Genomic DNA, 18049 nt, shown 5'->3' on the forward strand with positions numbered 1-18049 from the left:
CTGCAAGGTGGCAGCGAGGCTAGGGGAGGGGCGTCCGCCATTGCTGAGGCTTCAGAAGGTAAACAAAGTGGCTGGGAAGCTCAAAATGGGTGGAGCCCACCGCAGCTCAAGGAAGGCTGCCTAACTCTGTAGACTCCACCTCTGGGGGCAAGGCATAGCTAAACAAATGACAGCAGAAACTTCTGCAGACTTAAACGTCCTTGTCTGACAGCTTTGAAGAGAGTAGTGGTTCTCCTAGCATGGAGTTTGAGATCTGAGAATGGACAGACTGCCTCCGCACGTGGGTCCCTGACCCCCAAGCAGCGTAACTGGGAGGCAGCTCCTATAAGGGGCCGACTGACACCTCATACTGCCAGGTGCCCCTCTGTGATGAAGCTTCCAGAGGAAGGATCAGGCAGCAACATTTGCCATTCTGCAATATTGGCTGTTCTGCAGCCTCCGCTGGTGATACCCAGGCAAACAGGTCTGGAGTGGACCTCCAGCAAACTCCAAACAGACCTGCACCTGAGGGTCCTGACTGTTAGAAGGAAAGCTAGCAAACAGAAAGGACATCCACACCAAAACCCCATCTGTATGTCACCATCATCAAAGACCAAAGGTAGATAAAACCACAAAGATGGGGAGAAACCAGAGCAGAAAAGCTGAAAATTCTAAAAATCAGAGCGCCTCTTCTCCTCCAAAGGAATGCAGCTCCTCGCCAGCAATAGAGCAAAGATGGACAGAGAATGACTTTGACAAGTTGAGGGAAGAAGGCCTCAGATAATCGGTAATAACAAACTTCTCTGAGCTAAAGGAGGATGTTCGAACCCATCGCAAAGAAGCTAAAAACCTTGAAAGAAGATTAGATGAATGGCTAACTAGAATAAACAGCATAGAGAAGAAGACCTTAAATAACCTGACGGAGCTGAAAACCATGGCACGAGAACTACATGACATATGCACAAGCTTCAGTAGCCCATTCGATAAACTGGAAAAAGGGTATCAGTGATTGAAGATGAAATGAATGAAATGAAGCGAGAAGAGAAGTTTACAGAAAAAAGAGTAAAAAGAAACGAACAAAGCCTCCAGGAAACATGGGACTATGTGAAAAGACCAAATCTACATCTGATCAGTGTACCTGAAAGTGACGGGAGAATGGAACCAAGTTGGAAAACACTCTTCAGGATATTATCCAGGAGAACTTCCCCAATCTAGCAAGGCAGACCAACATTCAAATTCAGGAAATACAGAGAATGCCACAAAGATACTCCTCAAGAAGAGCAACTCCAAGACACATAATTGTCAGATTCGCCAAAGTTGAAATGAAGGAAAAAATGTTAAGGGAAGCCAGAGAGAAAGGTCAAGTTACCCACAAAGGGAAGCCCATCAGACTGACAGCAGATCTCTTGGCAGAAACTCTACAAGCCAGAATAGAGTGGGGGCCGATATTCAACATTCTTAAAGAAAAGAATTTTCAACCCAGAATTTCATATCCAGCCAAACTAAGCTTCATAAGTGAAGGAGAAATAAAATCCTTTACAGACAGGCAAATGCTGAGAGATTTTGTCACCACCAGGTCTGCTCTAAAAGAGCTCCTGAAGGAAGCACTAAACATGGAAAGGAACAACTGGTACCAGCCACTGCAAAAACATGCCAAATTGTAAAGACCGTCAATGCTAGGAAGAAACTGCATCAACTAACGAGCAAAATAACCAGCTAACATCATAATGACAGGATCAAATTCACACATAACAATATTAACCTTAAATGTAAATGAGCTAAATGCTCCAATTAAAAGACACAGATTGGCAAATTGGATAGAGTCAAGACCCATCAGTGTGCTGTATTCAGGAAACCCATCTCACGTGCAGAGACACACATAGGCTCAAAATAAAAGGATGGAGGAAGATCTAACAGACCTACAAAGAGACTTAGACTCCCACACAATAATAATGGGAGACTTTAACACTCCACTGTCAACATTAGACAGATCAATGAGACAGAAAGTTAACAAGGACTAGTCTCTGATAAAACAGACTTTAAACCAACAAAGATCAAAAGAGACAAAGAACGCCATTACATAATGGTAAGGGGATCAATTCAACAAGAAGAGCTAACTATCCTAAATATACATGCACCCAATACAGGAGCACCCAGATTCATAAAGCAAGTCCTTACAGACCTACAAAGAGACTTAGACTCCCACACAATAATAATGGGAGACTTTAACACTCCACTGTCAACATTAGACAGATCAATGAGACAGAAAGTTAACAAGGATATACAGGAATTAAACTCAGCTCTACATCAAGTGGACCTAATAGACATCTACAGAACTCTCCACCCCAAATCAACAGAATATACATTCTTCTCAGCACCAGATCGCACTTATTCCAAAATTGACCACATAGTTGGAAGTAAAGCACTCCTCAGCAAGTATAAAAGAACAGAAATTATAACAAACTGTCTCTCAGACCACAGTGCAATCAAACTAGAACTCAGGATTAAGAAACTCACTCAAAACTACTCAGCTACATGGAAACTGAACAACCTGCTCCTGAATGACTACTGAGTACATAAGAAAATGAAGGCAGAAATAAAGAAGTTCTTGGAAACCAATGAGAACAAAGACACAACATACCAGAATCGCTGGGACATATTTAAATCAGTGTGTAGAGGGAAATTTATAGCACTAAATGCCCACAAGAGAAAGCAGGAAAGATCAAAATTGACACCTTAACATCACAATTAAAAGAACTAGAGAAGCAAGAGCAAACACATTCAAAAGTTAGCAGAAGGCAAGAAATAACTAAGATCAGAGAAGAACTGAAGGAGACAGAGATACAAAAAACCCTTCAAAATATTAATGAATCCAGGAGCTGGTTTTTTGAAAAGATCAACAAAATTGATATAATAATAGCAAAACTAATAAAGAAGAAAAGAGAGAAGAATAGACACAATAAGATAATGATAAAGGGGATATCAGCACTGATCCCACAGAAATACAAACTACCATCAGAGAATACTATAAACACTTCTGCGCAAATAAACTAGAAAATCTAGTAGAAATGGATAAATTCCTGGACACATACACCCTCGCAAGACTAAACCAGGAAGAAGTTGAATCTCTGAATAGACCAATAACAGGCTCTGAAATTGAGGCAATAATTAATAGCCTACCAACAAAAAAAGTCCAGGACCAGACAGATTCACAGCCGAATTCTACCAGAGGTACAAAGAAGAGCTGGTACCATTCCTTCTGAAACTATTCCAATCAATAGAAAAAGAGGGAATCCTCCCTAACTCATTTTATGAGGCCAGCATCATCCTAATACCAAAGCCTGTTGTGTCTCTACACAACAAAAAAAGAGAATTTTAGACCAATATCCATGATGAACACCGATGCAAAATCCTCAATAAAATACTGGCAAACCGAATCCAGCAGCACATCAAAAAGTTATCCACCACGATCAAGTGGGCTTCATCCCTGGGATGCAAGTCTGGTTCAACATACGCAAATCAATAAGTGTAATCCAACATATAAACAGAACCAAAGACAAAAACCCCATGATTATCTCAATAGATGCAGAAAAGGCCTGCAACAAAAGTCAACAGCCCTTCATGCTAAAAACTCTCAATAAACTAGGTATTGATGGGACATATCTCAAAATAACAAGAGCTATTTATGACAAACACACAGCCAATATCATACTGAATGTGCAAAAACCGGAAGTATTCCCTTTGAAAACTGGCACAAGAAAGGGATGCTCTCTCTCCCCACTCCTATTCAACATAGGGTTGGAAGTTCTGGCCAGGGCAATCAGGCAGGAGAAAGAAATAAAGGGTATTCAATTAGGAAAAGAGGAAGTCAAATTGTCCCTGTTTGCAGATGACATGATTGTATATATAGAAAACCCATCGTCTCAGCCCAAAATCTCCTTAAGCTGATAAGCAACTTCAGCAAAGGCTCAGGATACAAAATCAATGTACAAAAATCACAAGCATTCCTATACACCAATAACAGACAGACACAGAGCCAAATCATGAGTGAACTCCCATTCACAATTGCTTCAAAGAGAATAAAATACCTAGGAATCCAACTTACAAGGGATGCGAAGGGCCTCTTCAAGGAGAACTACAAACCACTGCTCAACGAAATAAAAGAGGACACAAACAAATGGAAGAATATTCCATGCTCATGGATCCAAGGTATTTTATAGATTCAATGCCATCCCCATCAAGCTACCAATGACTTTCTTCACAGAATTGGAAAAAACTACTTTAAAGTTCATATGGAACCAAGAAAGAGCCTGCATAGCCAAGACAATCCTAAGCCAAAAGAACAAAGCTGGAGGCATCATGCTACCTGACTTCAAACTATACTACAAGGCTATAGTAACTAAAACAGCATGGTACTGGTACCAAAGCATATACATAGACCAATGGAACAGAACAGAGCCCTCAGAAATAATACCACACATCTACAACCATCTGATCTTTGACAAACCTGACAAAAACAAGAAATGGGGAAAGGATTCCCTATTTAGTAAATGGTGCTGGGAAAACTGTCTAGCCATATACAGAAAGCTGAAACTGGATCCCTTCCTTACACCTTATACAAAAATTAATTCAAGATGGATTAAAGATTTAAATGTAGACCTAAAACCATAAAAACCCCAGAAGAAAACCTAGGCAATACCATTCAGGACATAGGCATGGGCAAGGGCTTCATGACTAAATCACCAAAAGCAATGGCAACAAAAGCCAAAATTGACAAACGGGATCTAATTAAACTAAAGAGCTACTGCACAGCAAAGGAAACTACCATCAGAGTGAACAGGCAACCTACAGAATGGGAGAAAACTTTTACAATCTACCCATCTGACAAAGGGCTAATATCCAGACTCAAAAGAACTTAAACAAATTTACAAGAAAAAATCAAACAACCCCATCAAAAAGTGGGTGAATGATATGAACAGACACTTCTCAAAAGAAGACATCTATGCAGCCAACAGACACATGAAAAAAAGCTCATCATCACTGGCCATCAGAGAAATGAAAATCAAAACCACAACGAGATACCATCTCACACCAGTTAAAATGGCGATCATTAAAAAGTCAGGAAACAACAGGTGCTGGAGAGGATGTGGAGAAATAGGAACACTTTTACACTGTTGGTGGGACTGTAAACTAGTTCAACCATCTTGGAAGACAGTGTGGCGATTCCTCAAGGATCTAGAACTAGAAATACCATTTGACCCAGCCATCCCATTACTGGGTATATGCCCAAAGGATTATAAATCATGCTGCTATAAAGACACATGCACACATATGTTTATTGTGGCACTATTCACAATAGCAAAGACTTGGAACCAACCCAAATGTCCATCAACGATAGACTGGATTAAGAAAATGTGGCACATATACACCATGGAATACTATGCAGCCATAAAAAAGGATGAGTTCATGTCCTTTGCGGGTACATGGATGAATCTGGAAACCATCATTCTGAGCAAACTATCACAAGGACAGAAACCCAAACACCACATGTTCTCACTCATAGGTGGGAACTGAACAATGTGAACACTTGGACACAGGGTGGGGAACATCACACACCGGGGCCTGTCATGGAGTGGGGTTAGGGGGGAGGGATAGCATTAGGAGATATACCTAATGTAAATGATGAGTTAATGGGTGCAGCACACCAACATGGCACATGGATACCTATGTAACAAACCTGCACGTTGTGCACATGTACCCTAGAACTTAAAGTATAAGAATAAAAAAAGTAGACACTTTAATTAAAAATATTTTATTGTAAAACAAATAGTAACAATAGAAAAAATTATTACTGAAGTCTATATTGCCTATGGATAACAGGGTTTTCTCCTACGCTTTGTCAAACAGAAAGATGAGTGTAAACATCTGAAGAATCTTAAGGTTGAGATTTGAAAGTCAGTGTCATTGAAATAATGACCCTCGTAATCTTTTCTTGTGATATTTTTACAATGGCTGCTTGATAAAGAAAAACAAAGGAGAAAAAGATACAACAAACACCCTGAAAACAAATGATTCATGTTTTTACCCCTAACCCACTGAGAAATTTTGAGTTAAAAAAATCTAGCTGTCACACGTATCATCACTATAATTAGACTCTTCTGTGCACAACAGCAAATTATCTTAGACAATTAAAAATATAATGTATTAGATTTATGGGTTGTGTTTACTTTTACTCTCTTCTGACTTGCATGTATTTTGTAATGAAGAAATAATGGAAAAATGATTAAGATACACAGATTTTCTAATCCATATATATTATTGTATCTTCATTTGTAATTTGAAGCAGGTTTTAAAAAAATCACTTGTTTTACAGAATCATTTTGGTTCTCAGTTTAAAATATCTTCATTTTCTTCATTCATTTTCCTAAGAAAAAGTAGTAAGATCTTAATGTGATGTGCACTGTACCTTTAAATGATTGTTAGCAACAGCATCATGTAAGGGCAGAATTCCATCTATATTTTCACAATTAACCTTAGCACCAGCTTTTAATAACTCTACAATTATATCAATAGATCCTTCATTAGATGCCTCATGAAGTGGTGTCCAACCTAAAAAAAGAAAAAGAAAAAAAAAACCCTGCTTCGTGCAAATCAATACTCATGTAATATCTGTATTACTAAGGTTTTGTTGCATTAATGCAATATCCATATTGATTCATATGTATATACTAAGTATTGAACAAGAAATAATACTAAAAACTATGGACTTAAAATTTATGTTTCATTTTTGAAAACCAATTGGTCTCATCACAAATATTTGTTGATATAAGTGCCAAAGCAAAAGACTCACAGAATGCAAAACATAATGAGAGTAAATACTACTCATTCTGATTTATTTCAACTCAGATATTAAAACGTCTGACTTTCCTATGTGTATCTTTGCATTGCCACATTTCTCTTTAAAATGAACCCTGGTTTAATTAACCTTTGAGTTTTTCCCTGTGGAATTCTTCAGAGAAGATTCTTTTGTGCTTAAGCAAAACGTTAGGTAAATTTTTCATAGTTTTAGAATAAAAATAAAGAAAGAGAGAAAAAAGGAACAGTATAAAAGGAGGAGAAAAGAGAAGAAGGGATGGGAGAATGAGAAAATTCTGCATTCTCACCAAAGTTACAGGACAAACTTGAGGCTTCCAAGGAAAAGGCCTAACTCCCTTTACTCCCCATTCTGTCTACCCTCTCTGATGCTCCCAAATGGATGTTAAAAACTGTTTCAAAGGAAAAAGGTCTTTTAACAATGATAAATCTTAATATTCAACTAAACGCTAATATAATATAAAAAAGATTGTTCAAAGTTATCACTTACATATCAGCCAGGAACAAATTGGAGGGGGCAGGAGGTGTTGAAATGTGTAGTTCAGTGAGTTCAAACTATAAAGGTAATTAAATTAAAAGGATCCAAACCTGCATTATCGTTTAGATTCACATCTGCTCCAGATTCTATCAGGGCTTTCACTAGGGACAGATTTCCTCTTCTGGCAGCTAAATGAAGCTGGCTTTCCCCTCTGGCATTCCTCTTGTTGATCCCACCTGTTTTCATTCCTGTAAATTTGCCAAACAAGAGGTTTATTTTCTGCCAAATGCTGATTGTTATAAAAGATCTTAGAAAATACATAACAACTTCCTCAAAATACCACACTACACAGAAACATATATCAATTAATGTTACCATTGCTGTTATTGTTTTAATATATAATTTGTGAAGAAATAATAAGCATCTAAGCACATTACTTTGTATTCATTCTAGCAGTTGATTAATTACTCTATCAAACACTTGATTAAAACAAATTAACTTGCTTCAGTTCTATCTACACTCATCTAATTCTCAGTAGCCCTTTAACAATGAATAGTATTTTTCTTAAGATAACTGAGATATTATAAAAAATCATCTTTCTACAGACATTCTGTATCTCAGTGGGTGTATTCCTGATCACATAGGTGCCAAGTAACAAACTATGTCCTATGGTTTTCTATTTTTCTTTCACAAAATGTGCTGTACAATATCATTAACCAAAGGTTTTGTTTTTTAAATCTCTTCCTTGCAATACAAGTTAGACAGACTTAAGTTGGAATTAAAAGTAATGAACTGATCATGTTTTCCCCCTATTTCCTGCCAAAACCATGCTAAAATATGACAGTAAAAGAAATTTTAAAGTACCATATAAAATAATAAAAGAGGAAACAATAAAGGACAAAGACTTCAACAAATTTGGGGGGATTAGAAAGTCAATGATGCAGAAGAGTGAACTGGCTTGGCAGAATGGGGAATGCTCCAACACAAGTGCCTGCAAAGGGAATTGTAGAGAGAGAGCCAATCTGAATTCACACACTCCACACTTGGGGAAATGAGGCACTATGGAAGGCAGGTGTGTGGAACAGTAGGGGTGGGGGCTGGGCAGTTGGTTAATATCTTTTATATAAGATCTTTTACATAGAAAAGTTGGGACTCCAAGTTTCCTTCCCCAACCCTCAACTGACTAGCAACCACTCCTCTTATTCCAGATCTCCAACCCAAAGCCAGGAACCTGAAGGTTTGTTTTCTATAGAAACCGTATCAGGGCCAAGCGCAGTGGCTGATGTCTGTAATCCCAGCATTCTACTAAAAATACAAAAATTAGCCGGGCATGGTGGTGGATGCCTGTAACCACAGCTACCCTGGAGACTGAGGGAGGAGAATCACTAGAACCCAGGAGGTGGAGGTTGCCCTGAGCCAAGATTGCACCACTGCACTCCAGCCTGGGCAACAGAGATACACTCCATCTCAAAAAAAAAAAAAAGAAAAAGAAAAAGAAAGAAAGAAAGAAACTGCATTAGAGAAGCTTCAGACTGAGATGCAAAGCAAAATAAAGGGATAGGGTGATGAAACAGAAAATATTAGTTAAATCAGTGGTATTGGCACCATGGAGGAAACTTGTTAGAAATGCAAATTCCCCAGTCCACTCCAAACTTACTTTGGAGGACAGACTAAAATGGCTCCTAATGATCCTCACCATCTGGTATTTATGACTTTGTGTACTCTTCTTCTCTTGAATAGCTTGCTTCTAACCAATAGAATATTTCCACATTGAGGGTATTTCATTTAACTGATTAGGTTAAAAGAGATTGTAACATTTTCTGTCCTGCTAGCAGACTTGCTGTATTGCCTTCAGCTTGTATGCTTTGATGATGCAAGTAGCCATGTTGGAGAAGCCCACCCAGCAAGAAACTGAGGATGGCCACCAGCCAATCACCAGTGAGGAACTGAGGCCCTCAGCCAACCATCCTCAAGAAATTGAATTCTGCCAACAATCACATGAGCCTGAAAGTGTATCCTTCCCTAGCAGAGCCTTCAGATGAGACCCCAGTCCTGGCCAACACTTTGCTGCCTATGAACAATTCTGTTAGAGGTCCCAACAAAGCCATGCCCGATTCCTGACCTACAGAAAGTATGAGATAATAAGTGTGTAATAGAGACAACTAACACACCTACTGAATCAGATTCTTTGAGGGTAGCGCCCAGCAATCTGTGTTTTAACAAGCTTTTCAGGTAATTCTGATGCAAACTAAGGTTTGAGAATCACTGCATTAAACTTTGGGACAATCTTCTTGCTCTACTTCCTAAATGTCATCAACCATGCATATGGTTTCAGGGCAAGAGATAAAAAGATTAGAGAACTGTTCTCTAAAAAATGGATTCTTGGGTTATATGAATCACAGGGAAGAATGAGTCTCATATATCTTTTCCACTGGCAGCCAGACAAAAACATATGGCTCTTTAGAGATTAGCAATCCAAAATTCTTTACTGGAAGAATTAAAAACTTATGTGTGTGTGTGTGTGTGTGTTTGTGTGTGTGTGTGTGTGTGTGTGTGTGTGTGTATATATATGAGAGAGAGAGAATATATTTGAAAATTATATCTAAGATTGCAGGCCTGCAGACCGCAAGTTTGAATAGAAAAACCTCTCCCAGCTGGGCACAGTGCCTCACACTTGTAATCCTTGCACTTTGGGAGGCTGAGGCAGGAGGAGTTTGAGACTAGCCTGGGCAACATAGGGAGATGACATTTCTTAAAAAAATTTAAAAATTAGCGGGGTGTGGTGGCATGTAGTCCCAGTTACTGAGGGATGCTGGGGTGGGAGAATCATGTGAGCCTGGGAGGTCAAGGCTGCAGCGAACTGTGATTGTGCCACTGCTCTCTAGCCTGGGTGACAGACAAGACCCTGTCTCAAACAACAACAACAACAACAAACTCTCCCAATAATTCTTACTGTGGATGGTATAAATTCTTGTTCCTGGTGTGTTTGTAGCAAAGAAGGTAGCCATGTAATATATATTTTGGAGCAAAAACTCAAAAACTTCTCAATGTTACTAACATAAGTTTGTACAGCATTTGACTAAAAATGTAAAATAACAAAATCTGACAGAAATTCAAAAGGAAACAAATAGTACTCATCCTAAACCTCTTCAAAAACTCCACTGTAGTTTGGAATCTGATGTTACTATTAATAAGTATAATGCTATTAAATACTTAGATTTCTCTCCATTATGTGACCAGTTTTTTCTTCTCAGAAGCTTTCAGGATCTTTATTCCTGTTCTGAAATTTCAGTGAGGTGCCTTGTTCACTGTACTAGACACTAAGTGGTACTTTCAATATGGAAATGCTTATCTCATTTCTTGTATTCTTTCTTTAATGATTTCTTCTACTGTTCACTTGCTGTTCTCCCTGGATTTCCTGGAGTGATCTTTAATTTTCTTATCTTTTCTCTCCTATTTTCAGCTTTTTCTTTTTTTGTCCTTAGTAGACTTGTAAAGCTTTGCCTTGTAACCCTGCTGTACATATCTATATATTATCTATTTATTTAAATTTCTGTTTTCAACAACTAAAAGCTCTGTATTGTTCTCTTATTGTTCCCTCTTTTCTATACCTTTTTGGAAAAAATATTAGATGTTTCTTGATTCTTGTATAATTTCTGTTTCTTCTGGGTTCCTTTGGTCTGCTTAGTTTACTTTGATATCTTTCATATTGGTGTTTTCTGCAAATACTTTTTGATCCTTGACTATCTGTTCATTCATATTTTAGTGAGGAAAACTAAAATCCTAATTGGACATCTCTGGAGGGTGATGGGAATGTGGCAGAACTCGGGCATAGTTGAATTCACTGTTGGGTGATCAGCAGGAGGTAAGCCTGCCATTGTTTTAGGGAATCCCAGATGTCACTATCTAAAATTCTTGCCTCTGGAGCAGTTCAATTCTCTGCTCAAGTGGCTTACAGTCTGGTGGAATAACAGACATGTTAAAAATTACATTTAAATATGATTAAGTGCTGCTAGAGAGGTGTGAAGTTTCCTGCGGTAGCTGTAACAAATTACCACAAACTGGGTGACTTAAAACAACAGAATGTATTCTTTCATAATTTGGAAACCAGAAATAAATATCAAAGTGTCAACGGGGCTGTACTCCCTCTGGAAGCTTTAGGAGAGAATCTTTCTGTGCCTCTTCTAGCTTCTGATGGCTGTCAGCACTCCTTGGCTTCCTTGGCTGTGGCTACATTCCTCCTTTGCCTTCATCTCATCATTTCTTCTGTGTGTTTCAAATCTCCCTGTGTTTCTCTTATAAGGACACAGTAATTAGATTTAGGGCCCACCTGGATAATCCAGGATGGTCTCCTTATCTTAGGGTTGTTAACTTAATCACACATGCAAAGAAGGTAATAGGCATGTTTTTACTATATAAGGTAATAGTGACAAACTACAGGGATTGGGACAGGGCATGTTTTGGCGGGGCCAGCATTCAACCCACTATAGGAGGTATGTATAAGAAGGATTTCAGTTTACATGAGAGGGGGAAAATGAAAGAATGTTCACAGAGAATGCCTAATTCAGTGTCCTTCCTATCTCTTAACAGACAGTATGTAAATCAACATTCAGTGAATAATGTTTAACCTGAAGTGGTCCAGCCTATTGTTTATCACAGAACTATCTCCAAGAACTATCAAAGGATGCTTAGCTTGTCCATACTGTGAAACACGCACAGTTCACTCATCTGACACAACACAAACTAATGGCTATGTTTCTTTAATTTCTCTTATGTTAAAAGGGCTGAATGGAAGTATCTAAAGAATCTGACACATTTCACGCCTCCTGTCCCTACTGAATATTCTTGCTGTGTCTGCAGTTTACCTTATCTCCTCTAATATAATAAACTAGAAGTCATAGACAGAAATATGACATGAATATATTTACAGATTATTGGATTCTCAAGTGGTGCCTTAACAACAAATATCATTGAAATAGTCATATAAGTCAGTGAATAACTACAAAAAGAAACAATATATCTGAAAGTTTAGAAATTCCTTGAAGTAGAGTGAATTGCTGGGCTTGATTTTGTAAACTTTAACCTATACAATTATAGGAATACAAACCTAGGTTGCAGGTAGTTTTTAAGAAACTTTGTCTTTTTCTGAAATTCTGAACTGTTTTGTGTTCTTGGCTATTAGTAGGCATGTGAATTTCTGACTCTGTTTTTTCTTTTATCTCCTCACAATTTCTTATAGTTATTTCATCTCCACTGACGTTATTAGTTAATTCCTCATCTGAAACAAACATTTTACAATATCAGTGTTGTTGTTCTCCTACCTGGTTATACAATTAGAAAATAAAATTTCTGATTTTTTAAAGTTTCTGTTCCACACTAGACTGTTTAAGGAAATGGAAGTTTTTAAAAATGTTTTTATGTGACAGACAAAAAGTTTGCTGGTTGCAGCTCTGATAGGAATATAGTAGATAGTTGAAATGAATAGACCTAACAATTTCCTGCTATCAAAATGTTGTTAGGTTTCCTGATGCTAATTAAAAAGCAACAGAAAGAGTGATAGAAATACTGTTTATTCAATCAATGGGGAAAGGATTCCCTATTTAATAAATGGTGTTGGGAAAACAGGCTAGCCATATGCAGAAAACTGAAACTGGACCCTTTCCTTACCCTTAGGGGACAAAAATTAACTCAAGATGGATTAAAGACTTAAACATAAGACCTAAAACCATAAAAACCCTAGAAGAAAACCTAGGTAATACCATTCAGGACATAGGCATGGGCAAGGACTTCATGACTAAAACACCAAAAGCAATGGCAACAAAAGCCAAAATTGATAAATGGGATCTAATTAAACTAAAGAGCTTCTGCACAGCAAAAGAAACTATCATCAGAGTGAACAGGCAACCTATGGAATGGAAGAAAATTTTTGTGATCTATCCATCTGACAAAGGGCTAATATCCAGAATTTACAAGGAATAAATTTACAAGAAAAAAACAAACGACCCCATCAAAAAGTGGGCAAATGATATGAACAGACGCTTCTCAAAAGAAGACATTTATGTGGCCAAAAAACATGAAAAAAAGCTCATCATCACTGGTCATGAGAGAAATGCAAATCAAAGCCACAATGAGATACCATCTCAAGCCAGTTAGAATGGCGATCATTAAAAAGTCATGAAACAACAGATGCTGGAGAGGATGTGGAGAAATAGGAATGCTTTTACACTGTTGGTGGGAGTGTAAATTAGTTCAACCATTGTGGAAGACAGTACAGTGATTCCTCAAGGATCTAGAACCAGAAATACCATTTGACCCAGCAATCCCATTACTGGGTATATACCCAAAGGCTTATAAATCATTCTACTATAAAGACACATATACATGTATGTTTATTGTGACACTGTTCACAATACCAAAGACCTGAAACCAACCTAAACGCCCATCAATGATAGACTGGATAAAAAAATGTGGCACATATACACCATGGAATACTATGCAGCCATAAAAAGGGATGAGTTCATGTCCTTTTCAGGGACATGAATGAAGCTGGAAACCATCATTCTCAGCAAGCTAACACAGGAACAGAAAACCAGACACTACATGTTCTCACTCATAAGTGGGAATTGAACAAGGAGAACAGATGCGGAGGGGAACATCACACACCAGGGCCTGTCATGGGGTGGGGGGGCTCCTGGAGGGATAGCATTAGGAGAAATACCTAATGTAGACGATGGGTTGATGGGTGCAGCAAACCACCATGGCACGTATATACCTATGTAACAAATCTGCACATTCTATACATGTATCCCAGAACTTAAAGTATAATAATAATTATAAAAAAAAAACTACTGTTTATTACCATCAGTCAATATCAGCTTAGCAACCATCTTTGATAACATCATTTTGACTTTCAAAGTAATCACTATTACTTAACTACTAGGTTTAGTGGCATCTCAAAATATGGCCCACATATCCTCATTCTTCTTAGTTTGGCCATCGGTCAAATACAATTCAGTTGGAAATTTCTATAAAAATAAGTAAATCTATAGGAAATATGTACAGATTAAGCAATATTACTGATACCTGGTTTGTGAGAAATTTCCTTCTTTTCTCTTTGACTAAGTTGCGAGATGTCGGCCAGTTCTTTACTCATATTGTCAGTGGAACGAGAATCTGTATCATGTATAGTCTCACTTTCTAGATGGTTTTGTCTTCTTTTTTCAACTTTAGTTGTTTCTATTACTTGAGAATGAACAACTATGGATAAAGGCTCATTTGAATAAATTATTTTTTGGTCTCTGTCAATGTAATTCCTTTCAGTGTCACAATTCTTTGCCACCTTTTCCACAATATGTGTATCTGTTTGATTCATTAAAAAAGTTGGTGCTCTGGGAATATAATCCTGTGGCTTTTTGAATAGCTCCACATGATTAGTCAACTTTGAAACCTCATGTGTCGAAAGTGTTCTCATACAAGCCAGGGAATTTTGCTCAGGACTGCCATGTGAGTGATCAAAAGAAGGTCCAAATATGCATTGTTCATAATTTGCAACATGTTCAGAAGTAACTGCATTATCAGAATGAGAAAAATTAACAGCTTCCTGTTCTGGAAGCATGGTTAGGCTGACTGCTTTTAACTCATTTTCCTGTGAAAGATGATCTTCAGAAAGTAAAAACTGTTGAAAACCCATTTCTTTTTCATTTGTTAAATTCTCCTTAAAATTATAGTGTTTTTTGCCACCTGTAGAACACAACACCTTTTTAGATGTTATAGCCTTCTCAGAGGTAGAGCAATCATCATCACCATCATCATTATCAGAATTTCCCTTTACAAAGGATAGGAAAGAATTTTCCCATTTGTTAAATCTCTCATCTTTTGGGACCAAGTTACTGTTTTCATGAGATTTATAAAGTACATGGTGTTGTTCCTGGAGAGTGTGAGGCTGCTTATCTGTAGTAACAACTGGTAACTTGATTTCTTTATGTAATGAAAGTCCTGGGAAAGAAATAACTTCAGTTTGGTCAACAGATTTTAATTCCAAGCATTGAACTTCTTGACTATCTGACAAATCCAGGTTCTGGATGTGTATCTCTTTGGAAACTGAACAAGCCTCAGTACTGTTATCTAATCCATTTTTCAGGCTTGACAGAGTTAAGCTAGAAGGTTCACACGATTCTTCTGGAAGGTCATTAAGGGTTTCTGGAATATGCTGCTGATAGGTAACCAATCCGTTTATTCTCCTGGAAGGAGAGACAGCTAGTGTCTTTCTTGGGTTACAGTCTACGTCATCTACTTGTGTCCTTTTATGTTGTGTTTTTCTTCTTCCTATACCTTTTGGCACGTTTGTGTTGGGATCTTTGACGTTATGGAGATTGCCCTTTCTGAGTCCTGTAGAGTATATCTGGTTAAGAGTTGATTGTTTATGCTTGGATTTACCAAATTTTGTGTTTTTGGGATCTTTTTGGTAATATTCATATACCTCTTCTTTATTTATAAATAAACTCTCTTTGCTTCCTTTATTGACTTTTACATGTTCCAGCTTCTGTCTGTTGGAATTTTCACTGTAAACATGCCAAATGTGACTTTTAGAACTGAACTTTGGTTTCTATAGAAAAAAATATATATTTAGCTTTAATTTTCAGCAGTAGTACTATATCAATTCAATCTGGATTATCGATAAATCAGCCATTATTTGATTCAAATTATTATTTTCTAATTCAATCTAACCACAGATCCTGCTGGGATATAGCCAACCTGATATTTCAGAAACGTAGACTAATAGAAGAAAGGCAAATGTAATAGATTTAGGCTCAGTATGTATACTAATCTTTATTTTCTTTTTGTAGATTTTAATTCCTTCTTGCCAGTATTTTAGCACTACTAATCTTATTAAACATAATAAAAAATTTTAATCTACTTAATTTTTATAGGCTTTTAAATTAATCAGATCAAAGTTTCCTTTACAAGGAAACTCTGTGTTGGTGTACATCTTTTGTGTCTAGTGGATTGGTGCTATTCCTTTGAGCTGTAAACAGCAAGAGACAATCAAAGAAAGAAGTTTCCAGTAGTCAGACTCTAAACTTTACAAGAAGCTTTACACAAATGCTTTAGAAACACTCTCCTCTCCCAATTGTTACATAGGTGGAGCTAGAATTAGGGGTTTCTTCTTCTAGTATCTGGGAGAACTATGGGATGGAAGCAGAAAAATTGACTTAAAAACAGCAAGACAGATATGCTCTTCAACTGGTCTGTATGAAAAAATTATTACGGGCTGCTAAGATTAAAACAGGAACACAGCTTCCTCTCCTTCACCACAACTCAAGTACCAGATGAAGAGTAACTGGCCACGACGTAAAGTTTGAAGGGATGGGCTAATACCTTTCACTCCTTCCTGTACTGTGCTTAGGCCACAGGAAATTAGACATGGTTGATAAACCTTAAGCTCCATAAAGAGGAGGAGGAAGGAAATGGTTACCAATATACTACCATGCCCAGATATGCTACAAACTAACAGCCCAGAACCCTCTGATTCTCATGCAATTATTCTAGTATCTTAAAAGCAAATGTGAAGTCACTATTACTAAAGCTTCAGCAGTCTTTCTCTTCCCTTTGACAATCTGTAAAACAACCAGAAGTTACATCCCTATAAAAATGTTTATTACTAAACATAGATATACCTTGTGTTGGTACACATCGTCTGTGTCTAGTGGGTCAATGCTACTCCTTTGAGCTGTAAACAAAAAGAGAAAATCAATGAAAACAGCTTCTAGTGTTTACACTTTAGACTTCTAAAACCCACCAGTCCTTTGCCACGAGAAAACCAAGTGGAATAAGTGAAATTATGCAAACATTTTATATTAAAATTGGCACATATAACATTCCTATAAGTTCCATATTAGAAATCAAATACTATCTTAAGAGAGCTAAAACATTTCTATAGGGAAAGCAAAACAGATCTAACAAAATAATTAATACTAAAGATTGGCACTAAACTCAGTATTTATTTTCCCCACAGATATATCCAGATATGACCTCTTCATTCAATAGATTATGTAACTGTGTGCAAGCTACTTTTATAAAGTGAAAAATTATTTTATAATTAATTAGATTATCATCTCCTAATATGACTGTTTAATAAGGTCCTAATTGAATGCTGCATTCTCTTCAAAGCAAAACATACACAGGTGGAAAAGGCCAATCATCTTGTGAATGCACAGGGGGAAAAAGATTATTTTTAAAAAGCCTAAGTTGATAATAAAAGGAATGTATTTCAGTGTCTCTTCATAGCCTCCTTTACATACTGAAAGTAGCATTAAAGTTAACTATATATGCATTTGGCTACAGAAGATAAAAACCTAGGAACAATGGCTTACACACAGGAAATATTCAAAGAATATTTGGCAGAGGAAGGAATAAATGAATGAACATCTTGTATGTGATACATAACACAAATTTCCCTAAATATAAGATAGAAATGTAAAGTATTTTAATGAGGATGTAATTCGAAAACAGAGCAATTTAATTTATTTCTTGGGGATAACTTTCATGATAGCAATCAAATTATGAGCTGCATACTGAAGTCTGACATTGATTCATTCACATTATACAGGTGAAAAAGTCAAACATAATGTCCTTTTACCAAGCAAAAAGGTGCTATTCCTTTGGAGCACCGTCTCTGGGGACTCACTCCAGAGTTTCAGTCTTGATTCTCATCTGTTT

General features: G+C 37.2%; 1 protein-coding gene across 2 annotated transcripts in view; it reads right to left on the reverse strand.

Annotated features, from left to right (window-relative positions):
• ANKRD31 (ankyrin repeat domain 31) overlaps positions 1-18049 on the reverse strand; it is a 175456-nt gene that overhangs the window by 63176 nt on the left and 94231 nt on the right. Inside the window, exons 13-17 of one of the 2 annotated variants that reach the window (XM_032144984.2) lie at positions 17008-17060; positions 14414-15935; positions 12438-12608; positions 7441-7578; positions 6446-6588 (exon numbers count right to left, since the gene is read on the reverse strand). In XM_032144984.2, the coding sequence (XP_032000875.1) occupies positions 6446-6588; positions 7441-7578; positions 12438-12608; positions 14414-15935; positions 17008-17060 (2027 nt within the window). The remainder of the gene's footprint in view (positions 1-6445; positions 6589-7440; positions 7579-12437; positions 12609-14413; positions 15936-17007; positions 17061-18049) is intronic. The other variant, XM_032144985.2, reaches the window with a different exon arrangement.

This window comes from Hylobates moloch, unplaced genomic scaffold (assembly GCF_009828535.3).
Source record: "Hylobates moloch isolate HMO894 unplaced genomic scaffold, HMol_V3 SCAFFOLD_23, whole genome shotgun sequence".
In the NCBI taxonomy this organism is placed as follows: domain Eukaryota; kingdom Metazoa; phylum Chordata; class Mammalia; order Primates; family Hylobatidae; genus Hylobates; species Hylobates moloch.